Source organism: Phoca vitulina, unplaced genomic scaffold, assembly GCF_004348235.1.
Source record: "Phoca vitulina isolate PV1807 unplaced genomic scaffold, GSC_HSeal_1.0 scaffold8, whole genome shotgun sequence".
Classification (NCBI taxonomy): Eukaryota; Metazoa; Chordata; class Mammalia; order Carnivora; family Phocidae; genus Phoca; species Phoca vitulina.
The window spans coordinates 4,168,439-4,188,155 of NW_022589711.1; the positions used below are offsets into that span (position 1 = coordinate 4,168,439).

The 19,717-nt window shown below is 39.9% G+C and overlaps 1 protein-coding gene and 1 pseudogene across 3 annotated transcripts in view; one reads left to right on the forward strand and one right to left on the reverse strand.

Moving 5' to 3' along the window:
• Nucleotides 1–423: 423 nt before the first annotated feature.
• CXADR (CXADR Ig-like cell adhesion molecule) overlaps nucleotides 424–19,717 on the reverse strand; it is a 40,635-nt gene continuing 21,341 nt past the window's right edge. For all 3 annotated transcript variants that reach the window (XM_032406287.1, XM_032406290.1, XM_032406289.1), the window contains exons 2-7: nucleotides 19,021–19,187; nucleotides 14,407–14,611; nucleotides 8,247–8,402; nucleotides 6,417–6,539; nucleotides 5,761–5,899; nucleotides 424–4,675 (exon numbers count right to left, since the gene is read on the reverse strand). In XM_032406287.1, coding sequence (XP_032262178.1) covers nucleotides 4,411–4,675; nucleotides 5,761–5,899; nucleotides 6,417–6,539; nucleotides 8,247–8,402; nucleotides 14,407–14,611; nucleotides 19,021–19,187 — 1,055 coding nt within the window. In that variant the 3' untranslated portion in view covers nucleotides 424–4,410. The remainder of the gene's footprint in view (nucleotides 4,676–5,760; nucleotides 5,900–6,416; nucleotides 6,540–8,246; nucleotides 8,403–14,406; nucleotides 14,612–19,020; nucleotides 19,188–19,717) is intronic.
• Nucleotides 10,763–14,400, forward strand: LOC116634141 (annotated as a pseudogene).

The window sequence follows — 19,717 nt, forward strand, 5'->3', positions numbered from 1 at the left end:
AAAACATTCCTAAAAATGTCTTCTTACAAAAGTATTACGACCTCACTGTTCTTTTCTGAAATCATTGTTTAGAATCAACGAAAACAGCTTTAAACCATAACTAGGTGTTTATGTATTCAATGCTATTCTTCAAGAACTCAGATTTGAGTTTATGCTATAAATTGTGAACTGATTGCAAAACTTTTGGAGGCTTCAACCCCAAATATTATGTTATTTGGTGTCATATAAATGCACAGGAGTGGGGAAATGTATGTATGTCTGACATGTTTTCACTGATGTGTGATAGTTTGATCTTTATTCTGTTTAACAAGGGGTGCAAAGGGGGGGAGGAAAAAAGGAAACCCTGAGGAATAGTATACTGAAGTTTTATTAAGTAGTCATTTTTAAAAAGGCACAATGAAGCCACACCATGAGGCAGAAAACTGCTTTCTTGATTTTATTTCAAAAGTACACAAGGTCACAAAACTAGAGCAAGTTTTTGGTTTTTTTATAAACAAATTTGTTCTTACAAATTTCAAAATCTGCACCATTGGATACGTAAGCCAGAAACTTTAAATACAAAATCATTTTTGAAACTGACACTTATCAATTCTCTACTTGCATATGTGAAGTGTCAAAATATTTTTTCTCAGTAGTACAAGTGTATTTATCACAAAAGTTCACAGTTAGGAATGAGAATAAGTGAATAAATTGTGGTTCTCTTAAAACTTATGTCATTAAATTAGCAGAAAACAGAGTTCTTCCTTGATTGGAGCTTTTAGTGTTCATGACCAAATCCAACCGTTATACACCATACTTTTAAAATTACAAAACAGGGTATTTTTTTAAAACTTGATTTTAAATAATAGTAAGAGACTAGATGACGAAATTATTTGATGTTACCATCTATAAGTTAAACAGAACCACAAGTCACAAGTTTATTTATTATTTTTCCTTACTTCTGTAACATTGTAGAATTTGTGCTCAGTTATGGACCTTTTTTAGTGTCAAAATAGGCAAACGAGTAAAAACTCCACCTGCAGAATGTGTTGCCTCTATTGCAAGACTATCTAAAGGCATTGGAAATATTAAAACTTGCCCAGAACATTTATACTACCAAACACAAGAATATTACAAAGGTATATGTACATATATATAATGTCACAAGCCACTAAAAAGTTAAAGTTGTGCCAACATTTTCTACAAACTACTCCTTAACGTGACACATCAAAGCATTAACCACATAAAATGTTTGTTTTTTCTGTTCACACTGGAATAAGGCATCCGACAGCCCGAAACACTGTGGAGATGATTAGAAATAAACCTTAAACATTCAGAAAACTTCAAATTTACATGCCGCACGCACACAAAAAGACAGAATAGTTATTTTAAGAAGCCATACATTACAGAATTGGATATCCAACTTCATGCAATGAGTTCTTTCTACACTTAATCAAAATGTTTACTTGCCCCTTCACTTGCTCCAAATTTCCAGAACTCAATCTTAAAAATTGTCATTTTAACAAAATCAGGTATTTCTTCATATCCATAAATCTAATTGCATTTCTTCAATGAACTCCTCCCAAGACACACACAGGCTGTGTTTCCATTGTAACCACTCCATGGCATAGTTATTTGCCTGAATAAACTGGTCAGCGTAACTGTGATAAGAAATTTTGGGGGTTCTCGAAGAGGGGAATACTGGTAAGACTGCCAATAAGAAAAAGAACACCAGTGAACTACATATTCCAAGCACAGAACTCATACTCTCCAGTATCATTTCTTTTCAAACGATCCTGTGTAACTCAAAACAAGATGGTGTCAAGTGTCTCAGATGTCAAGTAGAATCAAATGGATTCTCCTCAAAGATGCAGGGCCGTTCTGGAGTGGCCCGGTTTGGCTTTCTCATGGTAAGGACTGAATAACCAGTTTTGGTTGAATTGCTTGATGATTACTAACAGTCATTCTAGAACAAATATTTCTAGTTCAACTGAATTGTCACGGAGAATTACTTGGGAAGTTATCAGTACCTGACTGACCTGACTGCGGGATCAGCTGAAATTTACAATGGGAACAGCTGGAGAAGTAAGTCTAAAACTGAACTCTGTCCTCGAAACTTAATCCCACCCAGCTGGTCTTCTCAGGTCACACAAGTGATGTTTTACGAGCTGCGTTCTCAGGCTGTAAGCGGTATGGAGCTGGAAGCGCTTCTGGGAGAGAGTCTGATTACTCAGAGTCAGATCCTAGACTAGAGAGGAGGAGGACATGTCCACCTTTTACCGTAGTTCCTACTTAGACTGCAGCGTCATCTTCACTGTACGAAAACTAGGGGTGGGAAGGACCAAATGCTTTCATTATTTAAGTTTGTGATCTGTTATTTATTCTTATACTATCTTATAAATTTTATCATATAAAAGAGGCCAAACATCTGGCACTCAAAATTAGCTACTGATATAAAATCATAAACACAGTGCTGGGGATGTTGAAATTTTAAAATCTTTATGAATAACACAATCGGTTAAGTTGCTACCAAAAAGAACAGGGAAGTGGAGGCAAGAGTCAAAGTATGAAAAGAAAAGGTGTCACAGTGATGTGTTTTTAGGAACAGTACCTTCACCTCTAAGCACCTTTCAGGTGATAGCTAGCTCATAGGCACCAGAAATTCATAATAAAAATTAAAATTACCCAAAGGCACAGATGAAAATGTTAACACAAGTATAAAAGCAATATTATATAGGGTTAAAAACCTACTAAAAAACGCTTCCAAATATATAAAACTATACACTAATCCATTACACAGACATTCAGCTTAAGTTCAGCATTAAAAAGTATACACAATACTGTCTAATCTCAAATTCACACGAACATTAATTTATAATGTAGCATTTACCACCACAGCACCCAAAGAGATCAACAGAAACCAACTCCCTACCAAAATCTAGGGAAAAGGTTTTAGAGCTAGTGAAATAATTTATTGCAAACCTTATTTACTATAAAGAAACCGTTGGCTCATTTTACTATATCCACACTCCCTCACAATCTTAAGGGAAATACAATAAACTCACTTTCTTCTACTACAACAGTATTTAACACATTTGGCAGTTAGGAGTATACCTTCTACTCCTTTTCCTTTCATTTCTTCCTTTTTTTTTTTTTTTTTAAAGAATAAATCACTTTCACAAAACTAAGACTCACTCTTTTCAAAGCTCGTCTTGCTTTTCTGCAACTATACACAGACATGTTGGCCGCACGATAGCAGCTACACATCCTTCCCAAGTCTGAGATACAGAATCGATGGAGGACACCTACTAGCTGAAAATGTATTTCATCATTCGAGTCTATGAAGAAAATATCCTCCAGGAACTGCATTCAAGTGGGTAAATTTAGGATTACATGTTTCTAGAACATATATTATGCAACACCAACACAACCCCCCCCCCCCAAAACACTGAACCAACTAGGGAAAAATGTTTTTAAATTTGGAACCAATAATCGGGGAATTTCAAACTGTAACTGTCAAATAATAAGTGAATTATAATTTTTCTTATTAGAAAAATATCACCTCAAGGGCTAGTATTTAGTTGGGAACTGCAAAATATTCCATCCTTGTTCTGACTGGTCATTGTTCTGAAGATGGCCATGGGCCTCAAGGCATCAGACCACTCATCAACAAAACCCATATTCACTACTGCACCACTAACTAGTATCATTGCTGTATGTAGCTGGCAGCAAATGTTCTAAATGAATCAGAGAGATGCTCTTTTATTTTAGGATATAAAAGACCTTACTATGTCCCTGTTGCCTATAGCAGTCTATCAATTAAATAGTTAGAAATCATTTCATAGACAAGGTTTATGAATGATTCGGAAGTAAAACTAGTAATTTCTAGAACCCTGTAGTGTTTTCTATGTTATTAGAGAGATTTCAAACTCATATTTAAATGAGCTTCCAAAGAAGCTATAAAAAGAACAAACACAGATGTGTCGTAAGTATTTTTGCCATGAATGTTTCTTTACCAATTTGGAGGGGACACTGGATCATAAATTGAGAAAGGCAACCTAAAAATAATGGTAGAAAATAGGGAGTACCACTTTCACGTGATTCAAGTATCAACTTAGGGTGCATGTAAGTTCACCAATTTCTTCCCTAGGATTTCATATTCAAAGTGCTCTATCTTAAGTATTGATATTCAGAAATCTATCATATCAATCTCTTAAAGGAAATCTTTTTTCAGTTGGTGAATCTGTCTTTAGTAACTTCAATGCCTTTACTCTTTCAGTAGCCAAACAAAACTTTTTAAAGTATAATTTTTAGTTTCTGGTTAACTTCTTGATATATTTTGAGGCTGGTAGCAGAATTTAGAACGGAACAGTCTTCCTATTTGAAGAGGAGAAAAGAACCACAGAAAGCAGAGGTGAAAGCACGCAGGCTCTATACTATAGACCCGTCCTTGCTCTGTGCTGGAATCATCACAGGCACCGCTCCCATCCTACTCAGATTAGGGGCAGCTACCTTAGCAGGTGGGAGAGTCGGACTCTGAGGAGCACGTTCAAAGTCTTCACTCGGTACTTGGTTATATTGAGTCTTGGAATATCCTTCCATATTGGAAGGAGACATGGAGCCCAGGGATGAATGATTGCTGCCCATGTAGCTCCTGGCAGTGGATGTACGGCTCTTTGGAGGAGGCACGTCTTCCCTAGAAAGCAAAGATCCCAACACAAGTTCAAAGAACAAGCTTCTAAAAACCTACAATTACGTAAGCTATGAGAAATGGATACGGGTGAGGAAAGATCCTCTGTTTAAATATGTATATAAAAGTGTGTGCGACACACAAAAAAGCAATCGCAATAAGCTACATAATGTCATGAACTGTGTATTCATCCCAAATCTATCATTTACAGAGTGTACACCTTCATACATAATAAAATGTGATTTTTACAAAAATCTGATTCTATAATGTTCTTATAAGGAACAAACTTAAATTTCTTCATACTGTGCTATCACTGATCAAGATAATCTATAGTGACAGTCAGCCAACACATTATAGTGGATAAGGCACTAACACCTATAGAAATATTTCTACCAAAAAAAAAAAAAAAAAGAAAAAAAGAAAAACTTTTTCGTTACGAAAATTACTTCTCTAAGACCTTAGCTGAAAGCTTAGCAGATTTAAATTTGCAAAAGCTGAGAATTCAGGCTTAAGAATTTCCACACCAAGCACTGACAAAGAATATTCACCTGAGTTACCTCTGGTGCAGTTTAAAAAAAGACAAGTGCACAGACCCCAAGCCAGACCTACCAAATGTCAATTTATTTCCTGGATGTTATTTAAGTCATGTTATTTTTTAAAGTTCTATAATGCAACACACACTTCTAGTTAAGATCTACTAGTTTAGAATATTAAAAAATAAAATCACATTACCAACAGTTCTATATAACTACTGATGTCACTTGATTCTAAACCTCAACATCTGCTCCTTTTTTTTTGAAAACTTCATGCCTATACTTTATTGGGAGAAGGTAGACAGTCTTAAGATAAGCATTTTGCAGTAGCTCTTAAAATAGGATTCAAAATCAGGGCTGGAGGCGGGGCACAATGGAGGTTGGTTGATTCCGCACACCTGAAATTGAAAGTAAAAGCTTTCAAATGTATTGAGGGGAAGAGCTACAGCTTTTATCCAGTTCTAATGGGGTAAATGCTTCACATGATTAAGAGAACTAATGCTTTAGAGACATAATACATTTAGTTTATTTTAGTCAACTCTTGTGTCACTTAATTACCTGATATCATGATGAACTTCCTTTTCATATTTTTCTTCTCTGCGCTTTTTACGACAGCAAAAGACGATAAGACCAATGAGCACTAGAGCAAGCAAAATTCCTACAATAGCTCCTGCAATTGTTCCAGCTCTATTTGAAGCTAGAATAAGATGTTAATAAGAAAATAATTAATAGTAAAAAAAAAAAAAAATCTGTATCTAGTCATATTGAAGGTTAAGGATACACAGTGATGGACTGATTTCACTGTATATATTAACTTTAAGAGACAAATTAGTTTTTGGTCCAGTGGGAAAATCCACTGTAAAGAACTTTCTTCTGAACTGTATAATCTATTTCAAGCATAAAAATCATGAAACCAGACTAAAACATTTTAATATTCAAAGCTTTCTTGGCTGGCATATAAGAATGTTCTAATGATACAAGAGTCGATTTGACAACTCTTACCTTCTTAATGTCATTACAATAATGAAGTCTTTATTAATATAGTATTTTTTCCCCCTTTCCAGGACTTAGGATAGCTAATAACCAAGCCAGAGTGCTTTGCCAAAGTTAGCATCCCTTTGCCCTCAGTACATACTTGCTGACTGAACCAAAGGAAGCTGTATGAAGATGACGGGAACAGATGTTATCACAACAGACTGAAAGAAGGTACTTACGTGGAACAACATTCAGGTGTAGCTGGCATTGATCGGAGCCTACTCTGTTTGTGACTGTACAACTGTAGGTCCCAGAGTACTCAGTAGAGGCATTTTTTACAGATATAACAGGTGAATTCATGTCTATGGGGAAGAAAAGGGGGAGTATATGGCAAAACCTATCTTTATAAAATTGTATTGCTAAGTTTTTAGTAAAGGCAAACCCTATTAAACTTGACAATCCAGGTAAAAGTGAGAAACTGAAGCTGGGTACAGTTCCAAATTTCCAGGGAGACATGTGCTTGTCTCCAGAATGCAGACACAGTTGACTCTTAAATAATGGCAGGGAATGGGCAGGTGTGTAAGGATTCTGATCCCCTGCACAGTTAAAGATCAGGGTATAACTTTTGACTCCCCCGAAATGTAACTGTAATTTTTTTTAAAGATCTTATTATTTATTTTGAGAGAGACAGTGTGCACACGTGAGTTGGGAGGGCAGAAGGACACAAGGAGAGATAATCTCGAGCTGACTCTGCACTGAGCCTGGAGCCTGAAGCGGGGCTCCATCGCATGACCCTGAGATCTCCACCTGAACTGAAATCAAGAGTCTGACGCTCAACAGACTGAGCCACCCACATGCCCCCGAAATGTATGTACAATAACATAAACAGCCGATTAACACACGTTTTGTATGTTCTATGTATTATATGTTACTAAGGAAATCACTAGGAAAATATATTTACAGTACTCTCTGTAAGAAATCCACGTATCAATGGACCTACATAGTTCAAACCTGTGTTGTTCAAGGACCGACTATAATTGTCCTCCAGGTCATTTGTATCCCAAGTGAGAGTACCCACGACTGCCTTAGCCAGGTACAGTCTCAGCTGAAGCAGAGCCACACTGATTCTAAAAAATAGTGGGGCACCTGGCTGACTCAACTGGTAGAACATGCCAACTCTTGATCTCAGGGTGGTGAGGAGTTTGAGGCCCACACTGTGCACAGAGATTACTTAAAAAGACAAAAACAAAAAATTCCATCCCACAAAGGCTCTTTGGGGAAGCAGGAAGATTTCAAAACCTATTTTATCCCCACAGATGGAAGAAACATACAAAAGTCAGAAGGGGTCATATAGTTTGGCCTCTTAGTTTGAGAAAAGAAAGAGGTGGAGAGAAATCCTACTTCAACATGAATCTAGGCAAAACATTCAAGATCCTACTCTTATTATAACCAAGCCAGTATCTATATTATGATCGTATTTTTCATCAGTATTACTATCAATTAAAAAATATACAACAGGGGCGCCTGGGTGGCTCAGTCATTAGGCGTCTGCCTTTGGCTCGGGTCCTGATCCCAGGGTCCTGGGATCGAGCCCCGCATCGGGCTCCCTGCTCCGCGGGGGGCCTGCTTCTCCCTCTCCCACTCCCCCTGCTTGTGTTCCCTCTCTCGCTGTCTCTGTCAAATAAGTAAAATCTTTAAAAAAAAAAAAATATATATATATATATACACACACACAACAAAGAAACTATAATATCCTAAGCAGTGAAATTATAAAAATATTTTCATTAACATGATTATGATAGTAAGTTGACATTGTAAAACACTGAATAATTCTCATGGATTCTTGATTGTTCTGTACAGAAAAGGGAAGGTATCTGGGAATTTCTCTCTATACACACACACACACACAGACACACACGCACAGACACACACACAGACACACGCACAGAGACACACGCACAGAGACACACACGCACACACACACAGACACACACACACACACACACCCCTACTACTAGATCTAAGTCCAAACCAATGGCATATGGTACAACTTGTAATATCACCCGTACCTGGTAACCATAAGGCGGGCAGTTTCTGGGAGTTGGACAATTTCTGCCATTCATATTGTAATGGAAGTGAACCTTCTTTTGGTTCACATTTTAGTTTAAAGTCATTTCCAATTTCTTCTGATCCATCAACGTAACATCTTATACCTGAAGGCTTAACTGAGAAAAGAATAAATTGTAACTTTATACGAGAACAGAATTTACGTTTGCCAGGATTAAACACACAGTACATCGCATAACCACTGACTGACTCATTGTCATGTGGTCGGTGACAAGACTGAAAGACTATAATAAGTTATTAGCACCAGTTTACTCAACTTTATGCAACACGAAGCAGGCATGAATGAGCTCGAGTATCTCAGGTGGGAGCTCTGGGCTCCTTCATTTCAAGGGGGCACATCTGAAAAAAGAGGACGGTGCAGGCGGGCCCCACTTCAGACTCAAGGAAGCTTCCATCTCCCTCTAATCCTTACCTCTTCTTCTACTCAGTGCTTGACATGTAGGTAGTGCTCTGGGAGTCTGTGCCATGTCATATGCCTCTGAGTGCTGTTATCTCACTATTCGGGGGATTTATAATAAATAATGCTGATAACAGGAACAATTAACACTCTGCATTACATTAACCCCAAACCATCCAGAGAGCAGCGTTATAAAAAGGTAAACCTGAGGTTATACTCCAGGTCTCTCTGGGAAACTGTTTCGAGCAGCTGCTAAATCCATCCCTTGTCACTCACTCCAAACACTGGCATAACACCTTGGCATTTCGTACTCTTCTGCTGGACTTTATTAAGGCACAGTGAACGTACAATAAAATCAACACAATCGCATCTTGTGGGATGATCATTTTTAACAACTGTGTAAGCACCACCGTTAAGTGTGGCTCGCCTCCTCTTCCAAGCAATTTTCCTCATGTTGAGATCTGATTCCACAACCCTGGTCCCAGGCAGCCACTGATCAAATTTCCATCACACACTAGATTTGTTCCGCTGCTTCTAGAGTCATATAAATGGAATAATACCCATTTACTTTGGCTTTTTGTCTTGCTCCTTTTATTCACGTACGGCTCTTGAGACTGATCCATGCAGTCAGTGGTTCATTCTTTAATGCTCAGCTGTATTCTATCAAGGGACTAGAACACAAATTTGCCTCTCCATTCATCCACCGATGAACATGGTTTCCAGTTTTAGGGCTCGTGTTAAAACTCAATCAGCTAAACTCAACAGGAACAGGTGTGTAGTCTGTCACCATCAGAGGAGGGAATCTGAAGGATTCGGAGCATGGTCTATAGAGCAGCGTGGACCCGTCCTAAAGCAGATGCTGTTTCTGAGGCAGGATTAGGAGAAGCAGGGATTAAATTGGAGATGGGGGCCATTTAGCAACGGAATACCCCAGGAAAAGGATGAGTAGTGCAGAGCGGGGGCACCACAGGGGAAGCAACAGTAGCCTCTAGTTTACTCCTGCTCCACAACCTTGGGAGGAATAGTGCTCCCGCCAGCCTGCAGGCTTTTACTGCACGTCTTCCATTCTGAGAAACAGCAGGACTGCTTTGTTCTTTTTCAGTCGGAGCTAATTTTTGTTCTTTCAAGTCCTGGATGGGCTTTTATTCTTTCACTGCTGTGAAAATGTAAATGGGTTTTGTGTTATTACAAATGCTGCTTGAACACTTTGTAAATATTGATACATGTTTTCCTTTTTCTTGGTAATTCCTGGATCATATTTGGTAAGTGCATGTTTAACTCAGTAAGAAACGTTCAAACTGTTTTCCAAAGTTGACCAAGAGAATTATTGGGGAGCATCTTTAACAAAGGTTGTTAATCATGATCTCACTTCTTCACACATTTCTTGATAAAACTTAAATTTGACTTTATTTCTCCACTTTCTTACTGCCTGTACCTTTTAACAAGGATGAACACATGCATTTAATTACATTGATGATTTTCCTAAGCAAACGTGTTTCTTTTTCAGATTGATCAGTTACCCTGGGGACTACATCAATTAAAAACTTTTAAATCAGTTTTGCAAATTATTTCATCCTGTGAATCTTCAACGAAGTGAACTTTATTCTCCATTTCTTCAAACTACCAAATAAATCCTTCATTACATAAATTAGCAGATATTGCGAGATATTAAAGCAATGCTTCATACATCAAAAATCTATTGGTAAGACAGTGTTCTAACCCTAACCTTCATCTTTTCTAACAAAAATATCCCTTTCCCATAAACCAAACATATCCAATAATGGGCAGTTACTTAAAGTGACTGCTGAGGAAATTCAAGGCCCCACTGAGCTTGAGATACACACCATCTACAGCAGACCAGATGTTACCAACACTGGCTTCTGGGTGTCACTCCAGAGGGGCCCACCTGCTTTCTACTGGGAGGAGAAAGCGCAAGTCTTTCACATGCCAACCCCAACCATTATACCACAGGGAAGATAACTCTTAATGCATTGCACTTGCCTGTATTGAAAGAAAGATAAAAACCACAAAGAACACAGATAAAAGTCTTGTCTTCTAATAATGTTTCTTTGGCCTGCGGTTCCAGGATACCTGGCCATTGTCCCCAGAACATTTGCTTCCACCATCATTGGCACAGCCAACAGTCCTTCTCAAGAGAAGGTGTATGTCCATCAATTTGTACTTGGGCAGCGTCCCACCAGTGTAGTAATGCTGTACTCCATCATCAGCCCTCCAAGCTAATGGCCTGCACCAGTCTACGGGAGAAACACTCGAAATTCCTACACAGGATAGGATATACTTTTATCATCACATCACCCATCCAGGAATGCTATTTTTGCTTGGTGGAAAATACCCTGCTCTCTGGGCTCAGACCTAGTTTGCCGCGACATAGCTGAAGGCATCAAGAAGGTCCAAATCGTGGCTAAGTGTGGGACCTGTTATGGTGCCTCCCTCAGGAAAATGGCGGAAGAAGATTGAAAGAAGCCAGCACGCCAAGTACACGTGCTCCTTCTGTGGCAAAACCAAGATGAAAAAACAAGCTGTGGGGATCTGGCATTGTGGTTCATGAGTGAAAACGGTAGCCAACAGTGCCTGGACCTACAGCACCACCTCTGCCATCACAGTAAAGCCGGCCATGAGAAGACTGAAGGAGTTGAAAGACCAGGAGAAGCTCCACCACTGGAAACACTGCTAGCCTATAATAAATGGGTTAAGTTATGGAATAAGAAAAAAATACCTTGTCTCCAGGTGAAATCGTGCACAGAAAACCATGGGCAAAGTTTGAGGGGAAACAAGATATTTGCATAGTCTCAAAGTGGGTCCCAAGATACGTTATTTTTTTTAATTTACAGAGAGGAAAATAGGTTTGTTCTAACAGAGAAACTTTTCTATTTTATTTTGTATTTCAAAATAAAAAAATGGAAAAAAAAAAAATGCCCTGCCTTTTACCAATACAAATACAAATACCAATACAAATCCCCCAGGGCCAGCGTTCACCGAGCTACCGCACATGCGATTGCGCGGTATACAACCGGGAAATGATTAATTGTTGTTATACTCTTCAAGACCAGCCAATTTGTTTATATCAAAAGGTCTCAATAATATGCCCTTTCAGAGGTCCAGGGGCAGAAGGTGCTAGTGATGTGTGGCCACATATTAACCCTCAATCAATCCCCTCTGTCACTGAGCTGCATCCACATGAACTTCTGGCATATCTCAAAGAGTAGGGCAGGCTCAGGCAATGGGGAAAACTCTAGTAACACTTCACCTCTCACACCGAGGCAACTAAGTCATCCCAGTTCATGTCCACACAGCACACAGGGCACACTGAACAAACGTCGTTACTCTGTGAACACTTTGGTGGCATCTCCTCCAGATTCCCCATAAGCGAATCAAGGTATTAGGCAGGGCCTCCAAGTGAACTGAGCTCCACTGGACTAACAGTCTGGCCCCTAGAGGGCACTTCATTTTATCTTTCCTCCAGACTATCCAAGCAGATTTCTCAGGTAAAGCTAACAGAAGCTTCCACCCAACAATCACTTTCAAGAGAAAATTCTGGTAGTTTCTCCCAGCAGCAGCCATGACTCATCTGAAAACATGGAAGAGCGCTACAGTAAATTCTCCGCCAGCTCTGACACAGCTTCTCAAATCAGAGTATTAGTCATCCCCACTCCCCTCAGCAATCACTTCCTTTTCTCCTCTTACCCTCCACTTAACCCCTCCTCCCTCCCTGCTTTGGATTCACAGCTTGCTAGGCCACAGTGATCCCCTACAGACGTGACAAAAGGAGTTACTGTGTAAGCGCTTCTCACTTACCCATCCTGACGTATGAGATGCTGGGTGGTGAGGTTTAATGAAAACCGGTCATTTCTCCTGAGTGGCAGTCCTGGCTGCTGTCATGAGCATGCTTAGCCACATGATGTGCCAACCATTATTACTGACTCGGGTTCCTTCTAGGATATGAGCTGCCTTGTGCTATAGGGGTCCCTTCAGTCAGGACCTGCAAATTCAATCCAGAACCTGGTCCCATGGGAACATACACACACCCACAAACACTGTGCTTGTTCACACTGTTTCTGGAAATGTGTGCAACTGCATTCTTCCCAGTGTACCTGCCCACCTCAGGGTCCACAACAAATAATTCTGATAACAGGTAGAGTTTGGTACATTATGGACCAGTTAAAATTCCATCTCTATCTTAACTCAATGCTTCCTGGAGAATGTGTTCAAAGAAGATACACAATCAGAGTTATAATCCGAGGTATGCCTGGGCCTGGGGTAAGAGTTCAGACAAGTTAAACCCGCTTTCACATTTACAAAAAAGAAAGGTAACTCCACATTTACTAAATGTAGACATAGAAAGCTAGAATTCCCAATGTTACCATATTCCCTCTCCTGGTTCCCTGTTTAGGTTCACTGGCTTTCATACCATAGGAAACATTTTGAACTAGGGCCATTTAGGATGAAGTGCCTTTTACCAGGACTCCCTTGTGTGCCCACTCAACAATGCGGCCAGTGGAAGGCAGTCTTACCAACCAAGACAACACCTGAAGTTGCCACTGGAGTGCACAAAAATCCACATTCTTGTTCCCAGTCTCTACCTGCTCTGATATTGATATTCATTCTTTAGAAAAGAGTGATGTTTTAAATGAGTCTGGAATCCAGCACCTCTAAAGTTTTCCACCCCCCCCCCAACCAATCGGGGTTTCTCTAAAAGAAAAGGAATGAGGTAGAGTTGATGTGGGGGGAGAACTGCCCTGATTAGTTATCTCCAGGGGTACGCTAGGCAGTTCTGGCGATCCAAATTTCCTACACAAAGTGGGTCTCCAAGTGTAACCCAAAACAGAACACCTTAGGTCACAAAACAGGGGAATTTCCTGTCATAAGACAGAGCTAGACAATTGTGTTTTTCTACATGGCAGCCATTGTACTGCTGGGTAAAGTCTATCGCGCTAAGACTTTACATGTATATTTATGAACAATAACCTTTCAGTTTCTCAGTCAGAAGGAGTTAAGAGTGCTTGTGACAAGCACAGAATCTAGAATAAACATGGCAGTCTTTGACAGTTTACTGATCCCCTTCTTAACTGTCAGAGAGAAAACAAGACATCCTAGTGATCATCTGTCTAATCCCTTTATTTTAAGGATGAAAAACAGTGATGCTCAGGGAGGTTAAATGATTATCTGATGTCTAGTGGCCTTATTATCCCTTTAATATTCCTTCTACTACACTCCATCTTCTCGGTTCTAAATACTCCAATTATTCATCATAGAAATCTCATTTATTAAAGTTATGTAGTGTGGAAAAAGCTTAAAATGCCCATAACAAACACTTCTGAAATGAATGGAACAGGGTAGAGATTTAAGGATAATTAAATTTTTTATGTTCCAAAAAGGTAGGCTGAGGCCCAAGAAATGAAGAGATTCTATTTCTTTTTCAAGGCAAATCTGAGAATAATACCAAAAAAAAAAAACCTGGATCTCCTAATGCCCTGTTTAGGGCTCTTTTTTATCACAAAACTCTGTCATTTGCCTTTAAACTCTTTTATGAATTTCATAAAGAAGTCAGTCACTTCTTATATTTTTAATCCAAAAAGTATGCTAGTTTTATGTTTTATGAGGACATTAGAATTACTTCAAATGCTGCTATTACAGAACCGTGTTGTATTACTTTGTAACAAGTAACATTAATACAAACAATTTACCAAGAACTGTCAGCTGAATCTTCTTATTTCCAACACCAGGAGCTTTTTTCACTTTGCACTGGTATGTCCCAATATCCGACAACCGTAAATTTGTTACATTTATTGATGCGTCACCAGATTTGAGGTCACTACTTGTAAAATGTACCCGTCCTTTCAGATCTTGATAGTAGTCATCGTAAATTTTGTCTCCAGAATATAAAATAATCTGAAAGAAAACCAAAATAAGACAGGGAAAAAACAAATAAGCAAACCCTCTGTCTCATTAAAGGAGTACCACGGTACTCTCTGTAGGATCCAAAAAAAGAATAAAAACAGTATTATCAGGAAAACTACAATTATTCAAATCACAGATTAAGAGAACAGGACATCACAGGGTGCCTGGCTGGCTCAGTAGGTAGAGCATATGCATAACTCTTGATCTCAGGGTTGTAAGTTTGAACCCCACGTTGGGTATAAAGATTACTTAAAGATAAAATCTTGGAGGGGGGCGGTGCACCTGGGTGGCTCAGTCAGTTAAGCGTCTGCCTTCGGATCAGGTCATAATCCCAGAGTCCTGGAATCGAGTCCTGTGTCAGGCTCTCTGCTCAGTGGGAAGCCTGCTTCTCCCTCTCCCTCTGTCCCCACCCCCCACTTGTGCTCTCTCTCAAATAAATAAATCTTTTAAAAAATAAAATAAAATAAAATCTTGGGGCACCTGGGTTGCTCAAGTCAGTTAAATGTCTGACTCTTGATTTCAGCTCAGGCCATGATCTCAGGGTCGTGAGACTGAGCCTCAAGTCAGGCTCTGCACTGAGTGTGAAACCTGCTTGAGATTCTCTCTCTCTCCCGCTCTGCCCCTCAACCCACTCACTCTCTCTCTCTCTACGGTGCTCAATTTAAAAAATAATAAAATCTTAAAAAAGAGAGAGAGAGAGAGAGAGCACTGGGATCCTTGGGTATGGTCACACACTTTCATTTTAAATGGAAAACCAGGTGCCACCCACCAGCGGACCTGAAGAGGCTGCTGGTGGACCTGAAGGTGCCACCCACCAGCGGACCTGAAGAGGCAACAGTAGCAGCTCCAGGAAAAAGAAAAGGCTCCAGAAGTTATCCCAGGAAGATCAGAATGGGCATTTCCCTGGTAGGGCATAACCCACACGACATTTCCCAACCTATCCCTTATATCCCAATAAAAACAAATTCACAAGAAAATGTTAATAAATAAATAGGAAAGCCAAGACCCAACATAAGTAATATAGCCCTACGTCAGAGAGCGGTTTAGACTGGACAAGAACAAAGACGTGTGAATTCCTGTACATTCTATTTTTCAGCTGTCTCAGAGCTTACAGTATGTCAATCACATGTGTCAACTCAGGTAAATACCACCACCCCTATTCAACAAAAAAGGCTGGTGATAATTTACCTGTGGAATCTAACAACAACAAAAAAGACAACATTTTTTTGTCTTAATACAAAGTCAGAGGCACTTGAGGGTTCTAGACTCTAAAAGATAAAGTCATAAAATAAACCTCTTGAAATACATGTGCCCGGGTTAACGGGACCTTTCAACTAGTCTTCTGAGACTAAAAGCAAAGACCCCTTTCTAATTCTGCTGAGTTTTCTGAGCCACTGTTACAAGCTTTAATGGAGATAACCAAAGGCTAGATTTAGAGGGAAAATAAACTGTGTTAAACTTGGCTTGGAAGAGAATTACAATGGTCATCTCTATCACCCAAATTAACATACTTTATAATTTTTCAACATTTGCTAATGAAATCCTACATTCGGGTCACCTGAGACCCAAGGTTCAAAGAGCAGTGGCACCAAACTCAAGTAATAATCAGAGAACATGACTACAGTCTGTATCCTGCAAGTAATTTTTATCTGAGATGTAATTATGGGCAGTATAATCGGAATCAGTGTCCTCGGCAGGATTTCTTGATGACAGGGACTTGGGTTCTTTTCGGTATCATCACCTCCCCTGCCATGCTTACCCCACTCCTTGTCCACTAGATTTTTAAATTTATATATTTAATGTCTGCACTCAATACGAGTTCGCTAAGTAGATTAAAAAAAGCAGTTGAAAGGTCCACAGCTGACATTCAAATGAGGCTGTCCTAGCTTCCTCTGTATTTAACTACTGACTCCCTTATTCAATCTACGGTACTCAATCCCTCATTTTGCTATAAACACACCTTAGCAGTTTTTTAAGGAGAGTCTGACATGTGTCCTCACTGTGAGTTATTTTGTAAACTCCCTTAGTATTTTCCCAGGAAAACAATACTACAAATGGTGGTCACGCGGCGGCGAACTAACATTTACCAGAAAATTCTGACTCCTCTTCACAACGCTACAGAGACAGTGGCGCCGTGCAGTTGCCCTTGAAGCTGAGGGGAGCAGTGGCTCTCACAGACGAACATGTGCAAAGCCCCAGCTAAGATGCACACCAGATCCATCTGACTCGGTATGCTTCTTGACTTGGTACTGACTTCATTAATTTCTACAGGACTTTTAAGCTTCTACAATCCTTATGTATACAGTATTTCAGTGAATTCTCATTACAACCCTGTCTTTCTCCTATTTTACAGGAGGACAGAGGCAGTATGGGATGGTGCAAGGGATCGCCAAGTGTGGCAGGAGAGCGACCTGAGTCCGAGCCCCAGCCGCATCTGCTGCCAGCTGTGTGACGCTGGGCCTCCATTTCCTCTTCTTCACGTGCATAAAAGTTCTCATTTTAGGGTGTTCTAAGGCTTAAATAACTATGTATAATTAAAACCTATAAAACACTGCCCAGCACATAGTAAGTGCATAGGACACGGTACCTGCTGACTACAGGGATCCCACAGGGACCAAGGATGGCTAACCTCTCCAGCCGGGTCCCCTGCTACAGTCACTCCTAGTTTAACTCAATTAAAATAATGGCTCAGCTAACAGGTAACATAGCTGAAATTCTATATAAGCATCCTCTTCTGCATCATCTTTCCCTATCCCTTTTACCTTTCTTTTCGGTTTGATTTTACCGTATTTTAGGTTGAAGGCTAGGTTTTAACCCAGAAATGGACACTAAAACCCAGTTCCTAGTTTGATACTTGTCTCCGAAGTCCCGTAGGCAATAAAGCTCTGCCTCCCACTCAGCACAGAAGACTCTGGGTCCTCCTGCCACGAACGGACACGCCAGGCTACAGGGCACACTGTGCTTCCTGGTCTCTAGACGTACCTTTTCAGAGGGCTTCACTCAGGAGTCCTAAGCCAGAAGCATTTAAGACCCATGCTCTCCGTTCATTCATCTGAACCACGGAAGTGGTCACGGGCTCTGTGGCCCTGGCACTGCCAGGGGAGGGATATGCAGAACCTCAGGGAGAATAGAAGCCTACGTTCAAGGTGCTGGCGCTGCCAAGGAAAGCAAGCAGAGAGGCACAGGGTATCTGGGCTGAGCAGACAGAGTGGGTCAGGCTCTATCTTGCTTAGAGAAGACAGAAGGAAGTTCCTTCCAGTAGCAGAATCGGGACAGAGGTTAAGTACTTGGAGGAGGTGGCCCTGGTCATTCACAACCTGGGAAGACATTAGTTTTTTCCTTCACAAATACATCAGGGGTAAACTGTCTGAATTTGCAAAAACAGTAATTACCTAACTGCACTGTTTCAGTCATTAAATGGCTTAATAACCTCTTCTTTTCTATGGACCATAAATAAAAATAAATGTTCTCTTCCAAATGTGTGTATTACTACTATATTCCTGTAAATATATGGACTTATTTTTCTCTCCCTGATCTAATATAATGTGTTATTTTTTAGAACTAAACGTGTCAGATAAAGCTAATATGAAATATTCTAAGTTAAGTGAAATATTTTAGTACTAATAAAGTGTGATACATGTATTTGGAGAGAATAGCAGGCAATTTTCCTCCTTTGTGCCACTTTTGGCTTTCCAGGCTTTCAACACTGGGCTCTTAATACTTTATAATTAGAAAAATTTCTATAACAGTATTTTGCTATTTCATTTTTTAGATTAAATATTTTATAAACTGTTCTGCTATCAAGATTTTGTTTTGCTTTTTAAGAAATCATTATTCAGGATATTTAACTTGAAGGATATGGAAAACAGACTGCTGTAATATGTACTTGCATTACACTGTTACACTCGATGACCCTTATAGTGGTAACAGAATCCTTGTATTAAAAACTGAATTCTCAAAAAAAAATTTAAGAAATAAAACAAAAAACAAAAAAGCTGAATTCTTTCTAATTCTTCACAAAGTCTAGTTTACTTGCTGTCCCCTAACACGTTATGCATGTTCCTACCGTGCTATCTATCATGCCTGCTCCATATACCCCTCCCACCACTCCCTCACGCACATTTCCAACTCCAGGTTTTCAGAACGTTCCTAAGTTCCTCTTCTTCCTTAAAGCCTTCACTAAGAAATCTCAGGCCACTTACCCATTTCATTCCATTACACATGTGTCCTCACTTTCCATCCAGTGACTGTCTTCCTCACCCAGACCACAAGCCAGAGAAGTCTGGGGCTTTTTACATAGCTCCCCCATCTCCACCCCTGCCTGTGTGATCAGCATAGTGATGGACACCTAAGAAGTTCCACAGACATCTACTAAGTGAGCAAGCACTCAGCAAACTTACCACTTGATCCACTTTCTGATTATCAGCTGGTGATAGCAGCCACTCGATGTCCAGTGGTCCCTGGTCTTCTGGACTAAGGGTAAATTTGCATGGCAAATAAGCAGTTTCCCCCTTGGCCTTTTCAATCATCTGATCAGGAGTAGTGATACTCAAACTTCTGGTGAAATCTGGAGAAAGAAACATGCACATGGACTAAGCATCTGCTGTTAGACTGGCAGCACGCTTAGCGCACCCCAGCTGTTCAGGAGAACAGGATGCGATTTGTGACCAGAGCGATGAGGTTCAAACTCAGTGGTCCCCAGTTTTCAATTTGTGCCTTTGTAGAAATGGAATGCCAATATTAGTATCATCTTATCTGATACAACTTCCTTTAAGAGCATTGCGAATCTCCCAACATCATATGAGATACAAGTTTCTATTGGTAGAGGGTATTCTATGTCCAAGCAGATCTTTCAAAGTGAATTTAGCTAGTCTCTAAAAGGTCAGTTATATCATACTAACTCAGGGCTACATTTATTCCTACTTGCCACAGTGCCATAGACAACACTGGTAACTCTTGCTGCTGGGACACATGCTGATGAATTTTGACAGGTTTTCTACCAAGGCTTCTTTAATTCTAAATTTTTATTAAATTAGAGGTGCCTGGCTGGCTCAGTCAGTAGAGCATGTGCTCTTAATCTAGGAGTCATGAGTTCAA